The 21,102-nt window shown below is 55.0% G+C and overlaps 7 protein-coding genes across 7 annotated transcripts; 3 read left to right on the top strand and 4 right to left on the bottom strand.

The window, feature by feature from the left end:
* Nucleotides 1–76: 76 nt before the first annotated feature.
* On the bottom strand, nt 77–2,186 carry CHGG_00049 (uncharacterized protein; the record flags this gene model as incomplete). The annotated part of the gene is made up of 3 exons (XM_001219269.1): nt 77–1,681; nt 1,800–1,918; nt 2,051–2,186. 3 exons carry the CDS (start codon nt 2,184–2,186, stop codon nt 77–79), a joined length of 1,860 nt encoding a protein of 619 aa, XP_001219270.1.
* A 1,543-nt stretch (nt 2,187–3,729) lies between these two features.
* CHGG_00050 (uncharacterized protein) lies at nt 3,730–5,585 on the bottom strand (the record flags this gene model as incomplete). Its single annotated transcript, XM_001219270.1, has 2 exons — nt 3,730–5,049; nt 5,118–5,585. 2 exons carry the CDS (start codon nt 5,583–5,585, stop codon nt 3,730–3,732), a joined length of 1,788 nt encoding a protein of 595 aa, XP_001219271.1.
* A 731-nt stretch (nt 5,586–6,316) lies between these two features.
* On the top strand, nt 6,317–7,902 carry CHGG_00051 (uncharacterized protein; the record flags this gene model as incomplete). Its single annotated transcript, XM_001219271.1, has 2 exons — nt 6,317–7,423; nt 7,531–7,902. The coding sequence occupies 2 exons, from the start codon at nt 6,317–6,319 to the stop codon at nt 7,900–7,902; spliced, it is 1,479 nt and encodes a 492-aa protein (XP_001219272.1).
* Nucleotides 7,903–10,396: 2,494 nt separating this feature from the next.
* Nucleotides 10,397–11,565, top strand: CHGG_00052 (uncharacterized protein; the record flags this gene model as incomplete). Its single annotated transcript, XM_001219272.1, has 3 exons — nt 10,397–10,535; nt 10,599–11,028; nt 11,094–11,565. 3 exons carry the CDS (start codon nt 10,397–10,399, stop codon nt 11,563–11,565), a joined length of 1,041 nt encoding a protein of 346 aa, XP_001219273.1.
* A 381-nt stretch (nt 11,566–11,946) lies between these two features.
* Nucleotides 11,947–13,238, bottom strand: CHGG_00053 (uncharacterized protein; the record flags this gene model as incomplete). Its single annotated transcript, XM_001219273.1, has 2 exons — nt 11,947–12,625; nt 12,679–13,238. The coding sequence occupies 2 exons, from the start codon at nt 13,236–13,238 to the stop codon at nt 11,947–11,949; spliced, it is 1,239 nt and encodes a 412-aa protein (XP_001219274.1).
* Nucleotides 13,239–15,173: 1,935 nt separating this feature from the next.
* On the bottom strand, nt 15,174–17,091 carry CHGG_00054 (uncharacterized protein; the record flags this gene model as incomplete). The annotated part of the gene is made up of 5 exons (XM_001219274.1): nt 15,174–15,410; nt 15,472–16,260; nt 16,327–16,578; nt 16,677–16,921; nt 17,010–17,091. The coding sequence occupies 5 exons, from the start codon at nt 17,089–17,091 to the stop codon at nt 15,174–15,176; spliced, it is 1,605 nt and encodes a 534-aa protein (XP_001219275.1).
* Nucleotides 17,092–18,206: 1,115 nt separating this feature from the next.
* Nucleotides 18,207–20,746, top strand: CHGG_00055 (uncharacterized protein; the record flags this gene model as incomplete). The annotated part of the gene is made up of 8 exons (XM_001219275.1): nt 18,207–18,305; nt 18,370–18,495; nt 18,551–18,625; nt 18,694–18,867; nt 18,930–19,200; nt 19,258–19,467; nt 19,533–19,718; nt 19,788–20,746. 8 exons carry the CDS (start codon nt 18,207–18,209, stop codon nt 20,744–20,746), a joined length of 2,100 nt encoding a protein of 699 aa, XP_001219276.1.
* Nucleotides 20,747–21,102: the final 356 nt, after the last annotated feature.

Genomic DNA, 21,102 nt, shown 5'->3' on the forward strand with positions numbered 1-21,102 from the left:
TCAATGCAGTCGTTATCATGCTGTTTTATGTCCGTCCTGTACGGTACTCGCAAAGACCATAGCCTCTTTGACCGGTTCATCTCCCTACGACCGTTTCAGAGTTATTCCCTGCCCCGCCTTTGCTGCCATTCGGGGCCCCCGTGGCGGCCCTGTTGGTGGCGACAACGTTGGCGTAGCTCCAGGCGGCGCTCAGAGGGCTCGTGGCTCCGAGGTTGCCTCCCGACACACGCTTCCTGGCGCGCGTTTGGGGGTCGTCTTCTTCCTCCATCCTAAAGACAAACGACGAATCCTCCTCGTCAATGGGAGTGGTGAACCGCCCGGTCACGGCTGAGCTAATGGAACCGCTACTGATGTGTCGCTCCACGGCTCGCTCCCGCTCCCGCTCTTTCCCTATCACGCCCGCACCAGCCGCGCCAGAACCGCCCGATTTTTGGTTCCGTAGTCCGGCCGGGTGTAAATGGGGGCTGGAATTGCCAGATCCGCCTTCGGTCAGCTGCGTCTCTCGAAGCTGCCGGGTCAAGGCGGAGACTGATTCGCCCCCACCATCTTTTCCTGGTTCTCGGTTGAGCTCGGCCGTGAGAGCAGATGCAAGGCTCGAGTTTCTTAGCGGACTTCCCACGTGGCCAAACGCAGAAACATGCTTCATGGAGCGAGCAGAACCGCCAGCGTCAAAATCTTCTTCTTTTTGGCGCTGGAACAGGGGTCCCCAGCGACTCGGGCTCGCTCCCAGGGGGCTGCCAAATTTCGTCGCTCCAATCGGCAGGGACTCGGGACCCGATTCCATGGTGTCGGTCATCCGCACTGTGTTGGTCGTCGAACCCCTCCGCGCTTTCTCGGCTGGAGTGAGCACCTCGTTTGCCAGGGCCCCCGGCACATAGTCTTCTTCGAACATGAATTCCGCCTCCCAGTCGCGATCGATCTTCGGGACGCTGCTGCTGATCAAGCGCGGTTTGGTGTACCGCATTGCGCTACTGTGCATGAGTCGTTTCCCGAAATATTCGTCGCTCCCTAGCACCGAACCAAGGGTGGCGGAGCCCACGGGCGGGCTGCTTCCGAAGCCGTTTGCGTCGTTTGTGCCAACAGCAGAGGGCGGCAGATGCTCGTTGCTACCAAAAGCGGAGGTGTGCAAGAGCTTCAGTGTTTCGGAGGTGCGAGCGTCCCTGGCCGAGTGGAGCGACGGCGAAGGGGATTCAAGGCCAAATTTCGAGGGGACGGAGGCGGGCCATGGCCCATATCGGGCAGCCAGCGATATGCCATTGCTGTCAAAGGACGCCGGCAGCGGAGCGTCGAGGACCGAGAGGCCCTTGGCGTTCGCAGGCGAGAGACCAAGCCCTAGACGGCTTGTGTCCTCGTCCCGCGGTGAGCCGTAAGCAGAAGCCGGGTTAGAGCTGTAGGTGGTATCGATAATAGGGAGGCCATTCTCCATCAACTGGTGGCCATAGGCGTCATCCTGCACGCCGTAGGGACCTGAGGTTGTGTAGGGTGGCAACTGGTCGGCACGCAAGAACGAGTTGGTCAGCGCGCTGTTGGACGGCTGATGGTATGTTGTCGGATTCACGCGAGCGCCGAGAGGAACTCCCGGAGGCGCCCCTATCGTCACGCCATTCTTGCCGTAGTTGATACGGCGGCCGTCGGGCAGTACGTGGATATTGGCGCATTTCGGGCCAAACTTGCAGTTGCCCTACGTAGCGTGCGACGATGAATTAGTGTCAGGATGTTCAAGAACCCTCGGCCAGCGTCGGCAGATGCACGCACGTATCGTGAGACAAACAAAGCAGAGAGGACTCGAGGACACACACCTTTGCAAAATACTTGCACACCGTCTCGGCGGCGCTCCCGAGGTCGTGGCTAAAAGGGCACGCATTGCCCGCCTGGCAAGCGCCTTGTCGAAAGAATTTGCAGGGCACGTGAGAGGTATCTAGTTTGAGGGGACAGATCAGTACGAGCGTCGCTGGCTCCCTCCATACCGGCGCTACCGGTACGCCATGCAAAGAGATGCATGAGCGGAAGGTTCGGCGGGCAGGAAAATTCGGGATGGCAAGAGGCTCACTTGGTGGGCTGCGTGGCCCTTCAAACCGCGCGGCGGGCATCGCACCCATCGCGCCGCTCGAGCGGGTGGCCTGGGGTGGGATGTTGAGGCTACCGCTGCGCATATGTCGATGCTCGGTTGGGTGGGAGGTTGCCATGGTCGTGATTTAGAGGGGAGAGTTGGGTGGGAGTTCTTCCAGGTTGCTGGTTCCGCAAACCAGAGATGGATTTGGGCCAGTCGCTTGAGGAGGGGCGGCGGGCCGATGCGCAAGGCTGACCGAGGGGCAGCCCAGGCCGCCGAAGCGACGGTAAGCGGGGGTGCCGGTTAGCGCATAAACTTGGCTGGGGTTTGCACCGAAATCGTCGTCGCTCCTCAAAAGCTCGATAAGATCCGAGTCATGTTGCGATATGACGAGTAAAAATATGTATTGTACACACGCAGCAAGGAACCATGGAACAACGAAAAGAAAGATAAAGAGACATGCGACGATACTAACCTCAGGGCCCGCGGCCGCGGCAACTGAATGCGAAGATCGGACGCCGCAGGTAGCTACCCACTTCTAGTTCCAGAGATGGTGGCTTGCATGGACGTCGTGACCCGCAGCCGCATCGCCTGAGCAAAAAAAGCCGAACTGCAGCCAGTTTCGATCGAGAGCCACTCAATTCGTCGTCGTGAAACGAAGCTTATCGGGAATCTTCAGTCTTTCCCATCTTCTTTTTCCTTTCTTATTTTTTCTCTGCCCTCCATTTACGCTTTTTTTTTACCGGTTGCTATTCTTTAGTCTTCGTTTTCTCAGTCTCCTTTTTGAGGGTTTGGGGACGGGGTTGACTCTTTTCAGTGATCTTGTGTTTTAAGGTTGGCGAGAGGGATTGAAAGCCGCCTGAAACCGCAAGCAAGAAATGAAAGCGCCAGCAGCGCCAACCCAACTCATCATCAGAAGACACGGACTATAGACCCTCGAACACCTCATGTTGGGTAGTTCCACGCTCTCAGTTATCACCGGATGGCAATACAACTTGAAGCCAAGGACTCAAATCTCAGGTGAAGTCGCTAATACGGAAAGTTGGTGGGCTCCAACATGTAGGCATGTACGGTATGTACATACTCTGAAGATACCAAGGTTTGCACCCCACGCAGCCGACGGCATATGAATCTAACCACGGTTGGGGCAATGAGGGGACTCCCCGGCTCTGCCCGCGTGATGCAGCTCCCCCTCCAGAACCCCTCAGGATTTCCGCTGGCGGCGTTCCTAAAAGACCCCCACGGGACCAAACTCGTATCCTTAATGTCGCTGATGGATGGTCACACTAAGGCGCTGTCTCACATCGCCTGAACCACCCACTCACATTCTAAGACACCCTCGTGTTCTTCGTAGACCAATCGACGGCTTTGCGCTACCTGAGCGTGATTCCCAGTTCCATACATTGCGCCATCCCCACCCCACCTGTACCCGTACCAACCGGAGGGGAATTGTAAAGAATGTGATGCGCGCCTGTTTATAAGGCAGCATCTCACGGTTGCTGGGGATGTTGTGGGGACGGATACAAGAAGTTTAGCCAGCCAACACCACTATTAAGAGTGTACACTACCGAATACCGCTATCTGTGCAGTTCGTACCTAACTGGCGTAGATGCGTAGAAAAAACGTAATAAGGTATCTAAGATCATTAAGTGGAGTCAAAAGTCGTCTTTGTGTGTAGTCTATGATGCGCCAATTGTGATACTCCAGGCTCCAAATGCTCCTACGGCAGTACTGACCAGTACCGCCGCGACCCTCTCATGCCAAACCATACCAAAATACAGACCGAGAATCTTTGCCACAACGCCAGCCAGTATTCCCATCCACACAACAAAAAAGCCCGTCTCGAACCATGCTTTCCTCAAACTTTCTCTCCTCGCTCGTTCGCCACTGGCCCTCATGCTGGTCCCCCATCCGTCCGCCCCCATGGTCATCATGCTCCATAGATGAACAGCCGGAAGCGGAATATAGTAGAATAAAATACTCGGGAGAACCCAGAGCAACCCTTTCCCTGTTAATCGATCGGGATTCCTCAGAAGGTTATAGCATGAGCCAACCAGAACGCGGAGTACAAGGTCGCTGGCAGAAAAAACAACGAGCTGCTGCGAGGTGAAGAAATACCATATGATGGCGATGGCACCAATGGCTGGCCCGAACTCGCGCTTTGCCATGCCGTAGAATAGAAGCGGGTGACTTGTGGCATATACGCGAGGGTGGAGCAGGGACTCAATATGAGTTGCTCTCGCCCAACGGACTTGCTGCTTAAGCCACCTCGCCATTGTCGTTGGCGTGTCCGTTGCCGTCAGGACGTCTGACGCAAACATCACCTTCCACCCCCTGAGCAAGAGGTTTGTCGTGAGATGGCGGTCCTCGTTCACAATCATCCGCTTGCCGAGCGCCTCCTGGAGATACCACGGCACAAGGATCTCGGGCAGAGCGGCTAGCCGGAACGCGGTGCTCGGGCCACTCTGGCAGTCGCTCGTCCCTGTACAAGCAGGCGTGGACCGTGTCAGGTATAGCTCGCCCCAGTACACGGCTGCAGCGAGTTTCGTTATGGTTGTTTCTTGCGAATTATGAACAACCAACCCGGAACTTGCCCCTCCAGCCCCGGGGTCTGCCGCAATGGTATTGATGGTACGCTCAAGCGAATCCGGGAAGACAATTGTGTCGGAATCCGAAGACCAAAGAAATTCGACGCCGAGGATATCGGCAATGACGAGGGAAAAGACGTAAGTCGTGAACATGATCCCCTTCTTATGCATGTGGCGCTGCTTGAGACACAAGCGCCGCACCCCATCTGGCGCGCCAATCCGGAGGTCGTGCTGAACTAGGATCCCCTTGGCCAACTCGATACAATATTGCATCGTGGCAGCATCGGCGTCCTGGTCGTTAACCGGCTCATCATGGTGGCGGTTTTGAGCAATGAACTTGGCTCGGACTCGCTCGGCCACTTCTCCAAACGGTTCAGGTATTTGGATGACCGCCGAGTCTTCTGGATAAATCTACGACATGTGTCAGTGGCTGCGGGGTGGCGTGCTTAGAATCTAGCCCAGTGTTTCAGAGCACATACCTTTTTGAACACCCTGGCCATATCCTGGTCCTCAGCCTCGTCTCCGTCGATCCCCGCAAGCAGGAACACACATGCGCCGGACGATTTGTAGCTCTCGAGGGCGCGGGCATATAGGGCGGGATCCTCTCGCCATCCCACGACTGCAGCTAGACACTCCACCCTCGGCGGCTGTGGTTGACTCTCCGAGTAGATGGCTGCCTTCTCATCTATCTCATCCGACGTTTCAGGACCACGGCCCCGCCGCTGGCCGAAGGACATCCGGCATCCTTCGATAACATAACGGTTCAGTTCGGTGAGTGCGATGGTGATGACGATGTCTAGCGTGACCGGATACCGACTGTGCGCCGTTGTCAAGTAGTACAGAGGGATCGCCAAGGCACAGCCGATCACGTTCAGAACTTGACGCAAGGCCGGGACCCTGTGACGGTTGCGGGCCTGGTGATCGGCATGTTGCTTCTCGGGAAACATTGGTCCAGATCGATCAAGGTTTGCTCATCACAGCATGGACTGCTTGGACACAGGGCTGAAGAAGAGGGAAAAGAGACATTTCCAAGAAGATCTGGAACATTTTCACGGCAGTTATTTGTGACTTATTTGTGTCACTCAGGCCCGTTTGCGACTTCCCCCTTTTCCGCGGGCAACACGGCCCGGGCCCTAAAAAAAAAACAGCCTTGAGGAAATTAAAGCAGGCATCCGGGTCCGAACCCATGCGGCTGGAACCTCGGAGACAGGGATTACGAGAATTGCCTGGCAGCCCCTGGCATCCCCTGGCCAAAAAACGCCGAACACGAAGGAGAGATCTACGCCTAGAGCCAGACTTTTTTTGTCCAGAAAATGCTTGGCCATCGGGTCTGTCCGAGGACGGATTGTCCGACGGGTGTGCATTGTCGTATTCATCCTAGGGGTTTCTGCCCAAGCACACTTGCTGCCAGTGATTGGGCAAGCGTGGGGACTTTGAAGCGCATGGATCGTGTGCAAAATAAAATGGCATTGCTGTCTTTTGCGTGAGTCAACGAAAAACGAGTCTCAGCAGCGGGCGGAGCGTAACACTCGACAGGCAATACGGGCCCCTGCATCCAGGATCTTCAAGGGGTCGGAAAAGGCAGAAGGACCACAGGGCAACACCGACTTCATCGTCTCTTCGTTCATCTCACTGAGCCCGAGGGCGGGCAACTTTCTTTCATACTGGGTCCGAAGCGATGATTGTCACTTACAAGAATAACCGGTTTGTGCCGGCGGCTCTTATTACAGTATGTTTCTGGGCCGCATATTGCCTCGTGGACCCGAGCGTGAACAACTTTGGCAGCGCAATCTCAGGATGGGGATCCAAAGATGACCAGATCCGGACACCCGAATCCGCGCCGCCCTGGGAGGCAACCACCATAACCGCAGGCTCAACCTCGCCAACACCTGGCACGGCTCCCCCGACAGTCTCTCCGAGCAATTTGGAGAGCACCGAACCAGGTCCGAGTGGGAACTTGTCAGCGACAGACGTGCTCTTGATTGTCAAGACGGGGAGCACATCGATGTGGAAACGCCTCCTGGTTCATTTAACGACGACCATGTCTCCTCAACGGATTCCTCTCGAAAACACAGTTGTTTACTCCGACTATCCAGAAACCATTGGCGACGTCAAAATCATTGATGCCTTGGCAAACATCACCAAGACGACCCAGGCCCTCGCCGACTTTGATGTATATCGGCAGCACCCCGAGTACGCGGGCCACAACGTGTACGTGGAGGCCGCTGGAGTTGATGGCGATAATTACGGCCCGCCAGGAGGATGGATTATCGACAAGTACAAGTTCATGCCCCTGATGCAACATGCCGGAAACAACTGGGCCCAGGCCAAGTGGTATATTTACATGGAGGACGACGCTTATCTTTTTCTGCCCAACGTCCTGGCTTACCTGTCAAACTTTGACTGGCGCGAGCCACATTACCTCGGGAGCTACGCTGCCAAGTCCGACGTCGTCTTCGCTCATGGCGGCGCCGGGTTTGCGCTCTCCAGGGGGGCATGGGAGAAGACATTTGGGCAAAACTCGAACCTGTCTGCGGATTATGAAGCATACGCGGCTGCCCATTGTTGTGGCGACCAGGTGCTCGGGCATGCTCTCAACAAACACGGGGTGCGGTTCGGAGAAAACCACGGCGACGAGAAGTTCACATGGGGCTTCAACCCCGTTGTACATTGGCGGTTTGGCTTCAGTCGGTGGAATTGGTGCAGCCCCCTCATGTCCTGGCACAAAGTCCATAATCGGGATGTTGCAAGATACTTTGCCTTCGAGAGTTCTTGGGACTTTACGGTAAGCATTGAACTGATCCCACAGCTGACCCCCTGGGCCCCTTCCTTTTTCCCCTTTTACGTCCAATTATTCTTTCACTTCTTGCGAGATATCTGACCCAATTACAGAAGCCGCTGCTCCATCGCGACTTCTTTCTAGGCATGATTTCTCCAGAGCTTCAGAAACGGGCCGAGTGGTGGGACAACCAGTCCGGCTTGTTCCAAGTGACGTCGGCAAACAAGGCGGACCCTCCAACCCCTGAAGAGAAGCACGACACGGCGCTCTGGAAAGGAGCCTGGGTATCGGTAGATGCGTGCGAAGCGGCTTGCAAGGCTTGGGCTGCGTGCGTCCAATGGAGCTACGTTGAAGATTTGTGTAACATGGACGACAAACTCATGATGGGTCAGGGCTATGCCCCCGCCATGTCCGAGAGGAAGACCGCCTTGAAGACAACCAGCGGATGGCTCCAAGAGAGGCTCGATGGATGGCATTGCGACTAATGTCCTACTTTCCCTTTTTCTTAAGTTAGATTTAATAATAGAAGGACGTTGGCTTCAAGGGGTCTCAATGGCGGTAGCCTATTCTCAACTGCGGCTGAATGGTTATGGGTTTCCCCAAGATCTCATTTGTATTCAGTGGTGATTGGCCCTTCGGCATAGAAAGGTAGAGCAGTGACAACGAACAGTAAAAATAATCCTCCTTTTCAAGGTGGTAGAGGGGCTTGCAAAGCTGCAACAGCGTGATCTAGACTTACAACCCATGTTCCGCTAGAAACTTCTGTCCGTCCCGCACCATGTCCGCGATTACGAGGGTGTCTGTCTCAAACCCATTCACAACCTGATACAGCATAGCCGCCGAGATCTCGCTGACTTGAATTTTCGGCCGGCCAATAATCGCAAAGAAGGCCTTTTGTAACATTGGCGTCTTCTTGTCAGGGCTGCCGATGAGGCCGGGCTTGGCTATACACGCCTCCACTGCACCGTTGGATTGCTTCGCGTATTCAAGGATAAGCGTCTCAGCTTGGCCCTGTGGTGGCAAAGTAGGAAAGAGTCAGGACCTCGACAGCTTAGGGGACATGAAGTGGGAGAGCCGTACACGCAGCAGGCAGTAATCACCTAGGATAATAGGCCTCTTGGTTTGATCCCGCTCGGCATTGTTGCCGCTCACGTAGACGAAGCGGAACGGGTTCTTTCCTTTCTTGCGGGGAAGCTGCGCCATAGTCTCGACGCCCCGCCTGGCGAAGCCGCGGCAGACTTTGACTGTGTGCTCCCAGGGTGTTGTCTTGAGCTGGGATGGTGTGATGGCAATGGTCCTATTAGTTAACCGCCACGCAAGGTGAGCACATCCAATCTTCCAGGCACCAGACTACATGCATACATGTCACAAACGGGGGGTATAGTACCAGATACAGGCATCGGCCCCCAGCAACAATGGATGTGATTACTGGGATTGAGAGGGCTTGACGGATGACTTCGGTGCCGACGAAGCCAGTCGATCCAGCGACAATCAGTCTCATAGCTGCTGGTAAGTTTCCGAGATTGTGGTATTTGATGGCGTTCTCGATGTTCAAGGATGATTTGTAGGTGGTAGAATTAAAAGTCACCAAGTGAAGTCGGGCCAAAGTTAAATACTATACAAGTCGAATTTTGGCCCCCACCGATGTCATCGGGTCTCTGTTCGGAAGCACAGTTCTTCGTAAGCCACCAATGCCGGCTTCACGATGGACGAGTCGTTTGTCCTATCTCAGTTGGACCGATTCCTAAAGTCTAGTCTGGCGTTGTACGACACCCGGCAACGGAGTACTGAGCACGTCAACGATGAGCTCCAGATGAGCCTCACAACTTGACAAGAGCTACGAGCCTAAGTTCTAATCTGCAAACCTCACTCTCATTTCCTTCTTACCTCCGTGCTCATTAAAAGCCAAATTTCTAGGCAGCCCAAGCGCAGGCGGCATGGGACGATCAATGCGGGAAGCGAAAAAAAAGGGGCGACATCAACACCACAGAGTTCGAGGTTGGAAATCACACTTCTTGTGTTCTTGGCCTCATTTGATGCTTCTAACCTGTGCAGGCCATCAGGAACAGTCTGAGCCCCTCCACGAACATGACACCATAGCGGCTTGGGCTGCCCTGGGTGCCCTCGGAGACTGGAGCATTGCGTTGTCCTCTTTGACTGCGGCCGAGACGGCGGTTGCAGCTGGTGGCATACTTAAACACACGCAGTTACTGCCAAAGTATAGACACCGGAAGATCGATTCAAACGAAGAGCATAGAAGAACCTTACCAGGGGGTGTTTAAGTAGCGCTGCGCGCAGGACCTTTTGTCTTCTTATCCAACACCGCTGTCAACCGTCTAGCCACCAACAGGCTGTAAGTACAAGATGTTAAAGTCTTTCTCCCCACGCTACATTTTCTCTAGGTGTAACTAAATGCTTTTTCGGCAATCAGCTGGATCTTGCGAGGAAGCTAGGGGATGTCGTGCTTCCGCCTTGCAAACCGCGCTATCCCCGACTCGTCAAAGATTCACGTCGTTCATGAGCTTACAGACATTCAGCTCGCAACCCCACGATCACGACATCGCGCCCTAGATTCTTGCCATTTTGATCTTCCAGGAACATTACCACTCTTGGACCACACCAAGTGCCATTTCACACTATCGACGCGGGATTGCCCATCGAACATAGCAAGTCGCGAAAGTTGATGACAGTCTTCATTGGTTCGTGAGCTTCCTCTCAATGTCAAATTTCAGCGGATCGGTATTTTCTCTCCCATTACGTACCTCAATCACACGGTCGATCAATTGCCTCCCGAGAATGACTGATTGACTGATTGGGGGGCATTGGGACACCTATAAATACTTGGACGTCTTTAGCCGAGGACATTGACCTGCTCCTGCTCTTGCTCGATCTCGATCGCGTCTTCCACACGATCCCCTCTTTGTCATTCTTTTCTGGTCACTGTGCTAGACACTCATTAATTTGTCGAACTTCCTCACCATGAAGCTCGCACTTCACCTTTCAGCTCTAGCTGCGGTGAACGCTGTCCTCGGAGCTACCCTCCCAGGCGGCAAGGGCGGTCCTCAGTTTGAGAAGGGGCAACCCATCGCCGGCAATGGAAAGGGGGCTCCTCTTCTAGGTTTGTCTACGCATCTGCTTCTGCCATATCGGGATGGCCATGGGCTGACAAGTGTTTACATAGGGGGAACGAACCGGCAGGTCGACATTTCCAATCCCGACAACCTTGGACGGCAGTCCACGGATAATGGGATCGTGCCGAACCTCAAGTGGCGCTTCTCTGACTCGAAGACGAGGCTCTTCAAAGGCGGGTGGCTGCGTGAGCAAGTCATTCAAGACCTTCCCCAGAGCCACGACATCTCGGCGGCGCAGCAGCATCTCTCCAAGGGCGCCATCCGCGAACTGCACTGGCATCGTGTAGCCGAATGGGGATTTGTGTATGCGGGCTCCGTTCTAATCTCGGCTGTCGACGAGTTTGGCAAATACCAGGTTGAAACCCTCAACTTTGGTGACATTTGGTACTTCCCCAAGGGCGTCGCACATACCGTTCAGGGGTTGGGCGAGGAGAACGAATTCCTGCTGGTCTTTGACGATGCCGACTTTGACAAAGTCGGGTGAGTTGACTGGTCGCTCCTGGGCATCTCAACATGAAGTTAGTACAGGGACTAACCTGCAACAGTACTACCTTCAACATTGATGACTGGGTGGCACACACGCCTCGTGATATCGTCGCCAAAAACTTCGGCCTTGACCCTTCCATCTTCGACCACGTCCCCACCCCCAACCCCAACATTTTCAACGGTACCGTCAGCACTAAAAACGTGACCGGTGATCCAGGTGACGTGCTCACCGGAGATGCGTCGTTCGTGTACCGGACCCTGCAGCATGAACCCGAGCCCGTCCCCGGCAAGGGAGGTCAATTCTACAAGATCGACTCGACCAACTTCCCCGCCAGCAAGACGCTAGCGGCCACCTTTGTAACACTCAAGCCGGGCGGTCTCCGGGAGTTGCACTGGCACCCCAACGCCGAGGAATGGCTGTACTTCCACAAGGGAACGGCCCGTGCCACTGTCTTCATCGGCAATGCTGCATCGCGCACCTTTGACTTCAGTGCAGGTGACACTGCAGCCTTCCCTGATAACTCCGGGTGAGTCCCTCCCGGTGGTCGATACCCAACACGGCAAAGCAAGCTAATGGTGTATATGTTACAGTCACTACATTGAAAACACGTCCGAGACCGAGGACCTTGTCTGGATTGAGATGTACAAGTCGGACCGCGTTGCGGACATTTCCCTGACGCAGTGGCTTGCACTAACACCGGCTGATATTGTGGCCCAAACACTCAACATACCGCTAGAGATTGCCGAGAAACTGCAAAAGGAGAAACAGGTACTAATTGCCTGAGGACGGAAACTATTTGGCCACGTTAGGACGAGGGAGGATGATAATGAGGAGGTAGCAGGAATCATCGCATAATCGTAGTAGTATTATTCTCAGAGCTAGTAGTCACCAACCAACCCCTGATGACGATCTCAGGTTGCCTCGCAAGCAGGCGGCTCCGGCTCCGGCTTCGGTGCCGAGAAACCTCCGTCCATCAGCTTCTTAATGTCCATTACACTAATCGTCAACGCCCCAATACCGTTCCCGTCGAACGTATCTCCGCCGAGAACCATCAGCCGCTGAGGTTTCTTCTCGAAAACATGCAGCGCACGGCTGTATGCCTCTGCTTGGCCGCACTCCTTGATTAGCCACTTCTCCGGGTCAGCGCCAGCATCATTGACATAAACGGCGCTGCGGTCGGCATCGGACACGACAATCGTCCCATTGGGCCCGCCTTCTGGGGACCAGACGACATAGGGAGACGCATTTGGCGCCACCGTTGTTCCATTACCGAGCTCGATGACGATGGGAATGGGCTCGGCCGCGTCAAACTCCCTCGGGTCGTCGGCCAGCCGGTAGTGCACGGGGTAATTCACCCCATGCGAGCTGGAGTTGCCGACTGGACGCTCGTACACCAGGATCCATTTCTTCAGGGGCGGGATGTGCGCAACCACAGTCATGCCAGGGCGTGCGAGGTATTCGTCGTATGTGACGTCGTTGACGACAGGGCCCCAGGTCTTGAGGTCATGCGAACGCTGGTGCGCGAGCTTCTGGCCGTGTTTGGGGTCGCGCTGGTCCGAGTAGTAGACGATGAGCTCGTCTTCATAAGCACTAGGGGTTATTAGCAAAGACTGTGCAGTTGCCGTGATGGGAAATAGACATACAGCAGGAACGGCTCCCAGATCGGGGTCGCGCCGTTGGTGGTGTTCGGGCGTCCGCCCTCAGCCACATGGCTCACGAACTCCCACGTCCGCGCCTTATCCGTGCTCGCGTACAAGTCGATACGCGTTCCGTTGCCGCTCCAGCTATTGCCTGAAGCGAGGATCGTTCCAGGCTTGAATCCGCCAAGTGGCTTCCGCAGCTCGTAGATGGCGGGCTGGGCGCCCATGCCCCAGCCGTTGACTTGGTCGGTGAGGTTGGAAATCCACTTCCAGTTCACACCACCATCCTTGCTTTCGAAGATAGGGAACGATGGGAGGTTTCCGGCACCGGCAATGCCACTGACGCTAGCAGTTACCAGAAGAGTGCCGTCGGTAAGCTCCGCGAGACGCGGATAGACCGCTCGGCCTCCCTTGGGGGGAGTGTAGATGATGCGGTTGCTGAAAGTGCTATACGGCGGGAGATGATCCGGGTCCGGTGGCCCTGGCGGTCCCGGGGGGCCTGGCGGTAAGGCTAGACTAGCCTTGACACCCAAACAAAGGATGGCTGAAAGTGATAGACGCATGGTTCCCCGCCCTAGTCGTGGGTTATCTGGAATTGAAGCGATAACTGCTGTTTCTAAGTGAACAACATGCTGACCTGCGTCTACATTTATACGCCTTCACCCCGCACGAGGTGTTTTCATCACCGGCTTTCGTACTTACATCCGGAGTACGGCACTGTAGGTACCGGCTCGCGGGTGTTGATCAACAGCAGGGGTAAATTCGGGAGGTGAAGAACGGAAAGAGGCTAAATGACAAGCGTCCAGCGCGAAGGAACGCCAAATAGAGGTCAGAAGCGCGCCAATCGGGCCTCTGGGGCTAGCCCATACGCGCGACTAAGCCGGCCGACAAGAGATGGCGTTGGTAATCGCATCGACGATGGGGTGGGTAACATCCCGGCCGACCTGCTCCCCGGATTTATGGTCGTTGGGAACTTGGAGAGGAGAAAGCGTCGGCTAAAACAGGTTAGGCTTAGCCAACTGTCTCCCCGCTCGCTTGACACTGGAGGCTGAAGGGGTGATGTTCGACCTGCCCAGCTCAAGCGCCGATCTCCAACTCTATCTATACAAGCTCTATATTGTAAAGCGGGCGACGCTGCATACCTACGTAGGCAAACACAGGACGTTGGACAAAGCTGCTTGCCTCATGCTTGCCGCCGTCAGGGCGGTCCTCCGGGAATGTGTGGACGATGTAACCAGGGACATGCCACTGTGTGGTGCAAACGCCTTTTCGTCTTGGTGCGCGCGCGGGTTAAACGTTAAACACCACTTCTGATGTTTTAGGGGCTGAAAAGAGAGTCAGGAGAAAAGAGAAACTATATGAGCATATATCAGTCGCCCTACTGCATGGGAGGTTGTCTATTTACATGTTCCTGTCGACCTCACCATGTAGTATCAAATTCTCTTAGACTATTGGTGATACAGATAACCCGCGTTGAGACAGTAAGGGATTTATCTCTCTTGCTCGAAGTTGTTCAAAGCTCTTGGCAAAATTCATCCACAAACATCATGTCTAAGATGACCCATTAATAGCTCGACAAGTATTATTCGCCGCACCGATCGGAGGGTGAGATTAGATACTATATGGTGAGATCTAGTTATCAAAATATATAAATAGGCAGGTAGTTCACCCATAGAGCAGGCAGGCCCTGTTTGTCTCTTCGTTCGGCCCCCTTTCCAGTGCCTCAACAAAGTTAAAAGTACCTTACCTTACCTATACCCAGTGTACATAGTACACACAGCCCGCATTTGGATGAGAACGCTTGTACATATGTTGAGTTAGGGGCTAGGGAAACAAAACATCGGGCATACTAACGCGGAACGTGTGTCTAGGGAAACAAGCGTTGCAAAGTGGGATATGTCCCAACAAGGAGAGCCAAGCCGACAATGTCCTTCGGTTACCTACCTAGGTAAGCATGCGTATGACCTCCTGTCGGTTGATCATGTCCTCCGTCCTCGCCAAACCGCCAGCAGGCTAAACACACAATCCTCTTTTCATTCCATCCCCCTGCGCTTTCAGACCCGGATAAGGCACGCAATCAGTTCAACATTGTGATTCGGCACTATGGCCTCGCCATCTATCGTTAGCAGGGTTAGATACCACGGTGGATGCTCCCACAGGCCTGGTACCAGAGATGCTGCAACGGATTACACAAAACCAAGCCAGAGGACTTGACACGACCGCGGCGCGGAATCAGAATTTGGCGGCGCGGATGCAGCTTCATGACGCGCAGATACAGCGGGCTACAGAGAGCCAGCAAAGAATGGGCCACATCGGGTCAGGCTATTGCACCGAGTATTACTACAGGCTGGTTAGATGCAGTTGGCGTATCCCAGGGCTAAGGTAAACCAGTAAGTAGGCCAAGATTCGCCGGGAAATACTAGCAGCCCCTCGTCGAGTTTGCATCTTTCTGAGTCTGGTAGCATAACAGGACCACTCCCTTCATTGTGCTATCAGATCTAACGTGCCACCTTGGTACTGGTTGCAATCCGCATTCGCTTTCCAAACATCCACAAAGGCACAGTAAGTAAGGCAAAAATGCCCATCAACATGCCAAAGATGCCAAACGGTTCTGCTGCCCCACGGTCTTGCACCCAAGTGGCAACGAAGAATGTCCATGCAAAGGCAATGATAGAACGCAGAATTGTGACCATGGTGAAACAATCGGCTGCCAGATGTGTGTATGCGTCGATGAGCTGTGGGAGGTTAGCAACAGAAGTGGAGACACACGAATGGAGCAACAACAAGGGGACTCACGTAGTTGAAGCCCACCGACGGCACCTGGGTAAGCCCAAAAGAAATCATGCCATAACCAAACTGCAGCCCAACCCAGCGGCTGGGCCCCGGATACTGAGCACAAAACCCAAAGACAAAGAAACCCGACGTTGCAACGAAGAGCGGGAAGAAGAGCGTTGGCAGCCGGTCCTCGGCCTCCGCTATACCGCGTCGTTGCTGCTTAGCCTGGGCCTTCAACCGGCTGTCGGCGAGGAGGAACGTGTACAAGTACCCCACAAGACAGCCAACCAAGCCACCGACGTTGATCAAGCCGGAATTGGCGCCCCAGAGATAGGGGGGCATGGCGAGAATCTGCGGGGCGATGAGCGAGATGGTCACGATGCCGCCCACCAGCCCGGCGTAGTGTAGCATGACGACCCATGTCCCGGGCAGGGCGAGGGTCTTCCATGGTCGGAGAAAGTACGACACCAGGCTTTCGCGGGCGTGGGGGTGTCTGCCGACGTTGACGCTGAGCGACTGGAGAAATGTAAAGGACCCTTGGCTGGGGTTGGTGGACTGTGGCTCGGCCTGAACCGCCTCGACTTCCGTGGTGTTTGTTTCCTTGCCCTCAACTGAAGAGGTGCTCGTGTGGTCCACCGTGCTTCGGTCAAACAGCGTCTCCGGGACGAAGAAGACCACGCTGAGGAACACGAACGCCGACAACCCCGTGCTCACCCACCACACGCTCGTCCACCCGTGGCCGTATCCGAGGTACCCTCCCGTAAGACCGCCGAAGAGCGAGCCGGAGGATAGGAAGATGGTGTACACAGCCTAGTCCTCCCTATTAGATATACTCCCATACCCCATCTGCACAATCCCGGGGATGCGTGGGCTTACCATAGCCCTACCACGCTGATGGATAAAGAACAGATCACCAATGAGCGCCGGAGCGACCGTCTCAGATGCACCGGCACCGGCCCCCTGCAACACCCTCGCGGCGAGGAGAGAGGCGAACGACTTGGCTTCGGCGCACCACACCGAGCAGAGCGTCATGAGGAGCGTGGCTATCAGGAGTACCGGCCGGCGCCCCATCCAGCTGGATAGGGGCACCCACCAGACGTTGGACGTGCCGAGGCATAGGAGGTTGACCTATGGGAACGAGCATGAATCAGCTGGTGGGTTTTTAGGGAGTTGGTTTGGTTTGATGGGATTTTGTTGGGCTCGATAGGTAAAAAGGGGCTTCGTACCGCGATGATGTACGAGAGCTCGGAGAACGGCTTCGGTTCTTGCGGGTACGCAGAGAACCAGAGCTGCAGTACTGGGGCGATGGAGGACGCCGTGTAGTTTCCGATAAAGGCATAAATAGAGACGACAAGCAATGCTGCAATTCTTTGCCAAAGAGGGAAGTTGAGGGGATCTCGTGGGCTGTTGGATGGCTTGGGGAACTTGACGAGGTGGCCACTAATACTGCTCGTTGAGTCTTCCTGTTGGTCTTCCCGCATGTGCTTTGTTAGCTAACAATCGACTTTACGAAGTAACAAGGCTGCCAAAAGGTAGTGCCAAAAGGTAGTTTGACTGACCGAGAATCCTGACCGTCCCCGGCGGTGTCCTCCCATCCACCTCGGCCGCCGAAAGGGCGAAAGCGTCACGAAAGGCCTTCATGTCGACAACAAAGAATTCGAACACCCAAGAAAGGGTTCAATTGATGACGAGCCTCCCAGCAACACCGCCCCCAAGCCTGGTGGAACTGTGGATCTTGTATGTGGTGATGTTTCCACAGGTGTTCAACAGCCTTCACATTGTCAATATCACTAATCCCTTCTCGATGTAAGGGCCATCGGCTTGCTCCCCCGCACATACCCGACACTGTTGGAGAAGCGGCTTGGTCTTTGGGTGGTTCTGTTGTTGGGGAAAACGCGGGGACCCCAGACTTGGCGCGCTTGCCCTTGGTTGTCTTGGGGAAAATCTGGGGAAGGATGGGGGCTCTGGGGTGGGTTCGGGGTTCTTTGGGGAAAAAGAGACTTGACCGGTACCAGCCTGATGTTTGACTCGAAGGGCGTCGAGAAGAAAACGAGGTGTTATGAGACAGACGCGGCATTTCAGCAATGTCGGCCCCCCACGAGAGACAGACGCGGTTAATAACGTGATATACCGAGAAGGCTGCCACACCAAGACAACACCCTGATGAATGCTGCATGTCTTCATCTTCCAACAGCATCTCGCTTCGTTACCCGGCAAGCAGCACGGGATCTCATTAGCTACGGTGGGACTCAACCGAGAGTGAAGGCCACAAATTCTCGAGCACCCATTGCATTATCCCTGGTTGCCTGGCTGTCTGCAAGCAAGAGACTTGGCAACCGGGAATTGCCCCGGCTGCACCAAGCGTCGCCAATGCCTAATGGGCCGGTAGCGAATCTCTCTCGAGTGTAATCCCATGCAAGTTCCAGGGCCAGGGTGTCACTTCCCCCGCGAGTCATGGCCCAGAACGTGGAGCCGAGTCCCGATGGGCCTCGCATGTCCCGCTTACCCCGACTCCCCGAGTGTTCCGACGCTTTGAAACGACTTTGGTAACAATTTCGAAGACGGCTTAAACTATCGCATGGTGCTCAAAGTCACGCCCGAGCTTGGGAGTACTTGACGCTCGAGAATAGGCCTATCATTGACTTCGTCCCACTATTTCCGATGATCCGGTTGCAACTCGTTATGGAAGAGGCTAAGGAATCACCCCGCCCACTGAAGGTGTTGGTTGTCGGGGCGGGTAGGCACCCCTGAAGTTGATGCCCCTGAGTCTGGGCTTGGCTGATCGGAAGCTGTACCCAGGAATCGGAGGACTGACTGCCGCCCTCGGCCTGCGTCAGCAGGGACATGAGGTCATGGTAAGTTCAACTAGGGTTGGAGCGTCTCGGATCGTTTACTTACCATGCATGCCTACCTATGTAGCTCTTTGAGAGATCACAACTTGCCCAAGAAACCGGCGCCGCTATCCACTTGGCCCCAAACTGCCACAGCATCCTCAGGAGGTTCGGCGTTTTTCCTGAAGTTTTTGGTGCTAACCCGGTCAATGGGGTGAGTCGGAATAAACAGGGTCAACTAGTACATTGATGCTTAATGTATCCTCCAGGTCGCCGAATACGACGGCGAAGGCAATGTGAAGTTCGATCTGGACTTGAGAAAACCTCTCGCGATATGGCAACATGTGCGTGCCACCACACTCACCTTTCATGGTCACGCAATTGAGGTGGTTGAACTGACATATTGTCCTAGCCATGGGTACTCTCCCACCGTGTCCGGCTTCACGAAGAGTTAAAGCGCAAAGCATTATCCACAGACAATGAGGGGACACCTGCTGTACTCAAGACCTCGAGTGTTGTAACGGTCGTCGACCCCGACACCGGGACCGTCACGCTTGAAGACGGCTCGTCATTCTCGGGGGACTTGGTGTTGGGGGCGGATGGAGTTAGCGTAAGCCTGACTTTTGTCACTCTTTTACTCAACTCAAGTACCAACTCACTGTTCAGTCTATTACACGAAGCATCGTTGCCGGGCCAGAGATCAAACCCTTTGGCTCGGGCAAGAGCGCGTTTAGGTTTCTTGTTCCTATGCACCAGGTCCGCGACAACCCGATTACCGAAGCATTAGGAAAACGCGAAGGCATCATGACAATGTGGATGGGTAACGACCGCCGCCTTGTCATGTACCCCTGCTCCGACAATACCATGATGAACTTTGTCGGTATCCACCCTAGCGAGCTCTCGGCTTCCAAGGGAGAGGGTGAGTTTGCCGGCATCATCAGATACCCTGTAAGAGCGTGATATTAACTCTTCTCAGGGTGGAGTCGTGGAGCAAGCAAGGACCTTCTCATCGAGGTGTTTGGCGGTTTCGGGACGACTGTGCGGGGCCTCTTAGAGATGGCTGATGTCAATGCACTCAAAGTGTGGACTTTATTGGACATGGATAGAATTCCGACCTGGTACAAGGGGAAGTTGGCGCTGTTGGGAGATGCAGCCCACCCCTTCCTACCGCATCAGGGCCAAGGAGGTGAGTGCATATTCACTTCGCAGGCTTCACAAGGTGATTTGGGGATCTGACCAATGTGACTATAGGAGGAATTGCCATTGAGGATGCAGCGTCCTTAGCTGCTCTTCTACCCCAAGGCACAACCGTCGATGACATCCCTGAGCGGTTGGCGTTGTACGAGAAGGTCCGCGACGAAAGAGCACACAAGGTCCAGGCCCTGACCAGGATAGCGGGAACAGACCTCAACGACGAAAACCGGGGGAAATTTAACAGTGAGCACCCCTCCCACTGTTTTGGTGCCCTCCTGCCCATACGTGGTCTGGCCCTAACACACATTACAGTCATGGAGTTCATGCATTACAACTTCGGACACGACGAGTGGCACAATTCGACCCGCGCTTTAAGGGAGCACCTTTGGTCCCGCAACGGCCCCGTCCACAGGCGTATACCGCTCTCGTTTGGCCCCATGCCCAGCCCTCGCCAGGACCACCTTGGCCGGCGGATTCCGGCGCAGGAGTCTGGTTTCACGACGTACTCGGTCCGCTTCAAGACTTCGGCAACATTCCTCAGAACATGGTTCCCGACCCCGGAGTTCAGCTTTTCCTCACCGGGGACCGTGGCTGAGGCTAGCTTTCGGTGTACCGAGCTGCGGGATATGAAGTGGCTCGGGGGTGGTGGGTACAAGTATCTCGGTCTCTGGATTCACGGGGTGCAGTACACGCGGAAGGACGGGAGCAAGGTGCATGGCTCATTCTTGGTGGTCTTGCTGGAGTCGTTGGCCGACCCCATCATCACGGGACGTGATGAGCTGGGAATGCCAAAGTTGTTCAGTGACATCGACATCAACTCCAACGCTGAGGGCTCAGTCAGCATCGGGTGCAGCTGGAGAGGGCAACAGTTCCTACAGCTCCACCTTGATGATCTGAAAGAGGGGCCTGCCGACAAACCTGAGCCCGAGCCCGAAGCCCCGAGGAACCCCCATGCTCCCCCCAAACCCAAGGACGAAGGGACCATAACCTACCGCTACGTGCCGGCGGTTGGGAAACCGGGCGAGGCTGACGCGGCGTACGCTGTCCTGTTCCGCGAGGGCAATGAGTCTGCTGCCCCGCGGGTCGTGCAGAGGACCTGCCGCAGCCAGAGCAGCCGGCTTGAGTTCACAGAAGGCAACTGGGACAACCTGCCGACACTGCACCATATTGCGGCTGGGTTTGCGGAAATCCCGGTGTGTGGTGTTGTGGAAGCAAAAACGGAGGAGGGCACCGGGGTGGATGACTTGGCGAATGCGGAAAGGATCGAGTAATTAGACCTTGTATGTTTCTAGATTATCCTTGTGAGTGAAGGAAACAGCGTTCGATTATGTCTGACAGTGATGGAGCCTAGAAACTTGTCCAAAGGTGACCCCCTCTCGGTGCTTTTAGACATGGCTGTGAAGTACGTGCCATTCTGGGGCGAAGGGGATGCCCGTACTGGTAACAGTGCAAGATCACGAATGCAGGAGCTAATTTTAGGTTCGGGGGCGCTTCGAACAGCGAAGACGACCCCTACCCCACCTCTTCGTTATGGCCTGTTCAACTGCCCATGAAACTCCATCATCCCGGCCGACGACCTCTGTAAAGCCTCCATTAGCTGCAACAACCTCTCCACCAGATTTGGCCG

This window comes from Chaetomium globosum, genomic scaffold (genome assembly GCF_000143365.1).
Source record: "Chaetomium globosum CBS 148.51 scaffold_1 genomic scaffold, whole genome shotgun sequence".
NCBI classification, from domain to species: Eukaryota; Fungi; Ascomycota; class Sordariomycetes; order Sordariales; family Chaetomiaceae; genus Chaetomium; species Chaetomium globosum.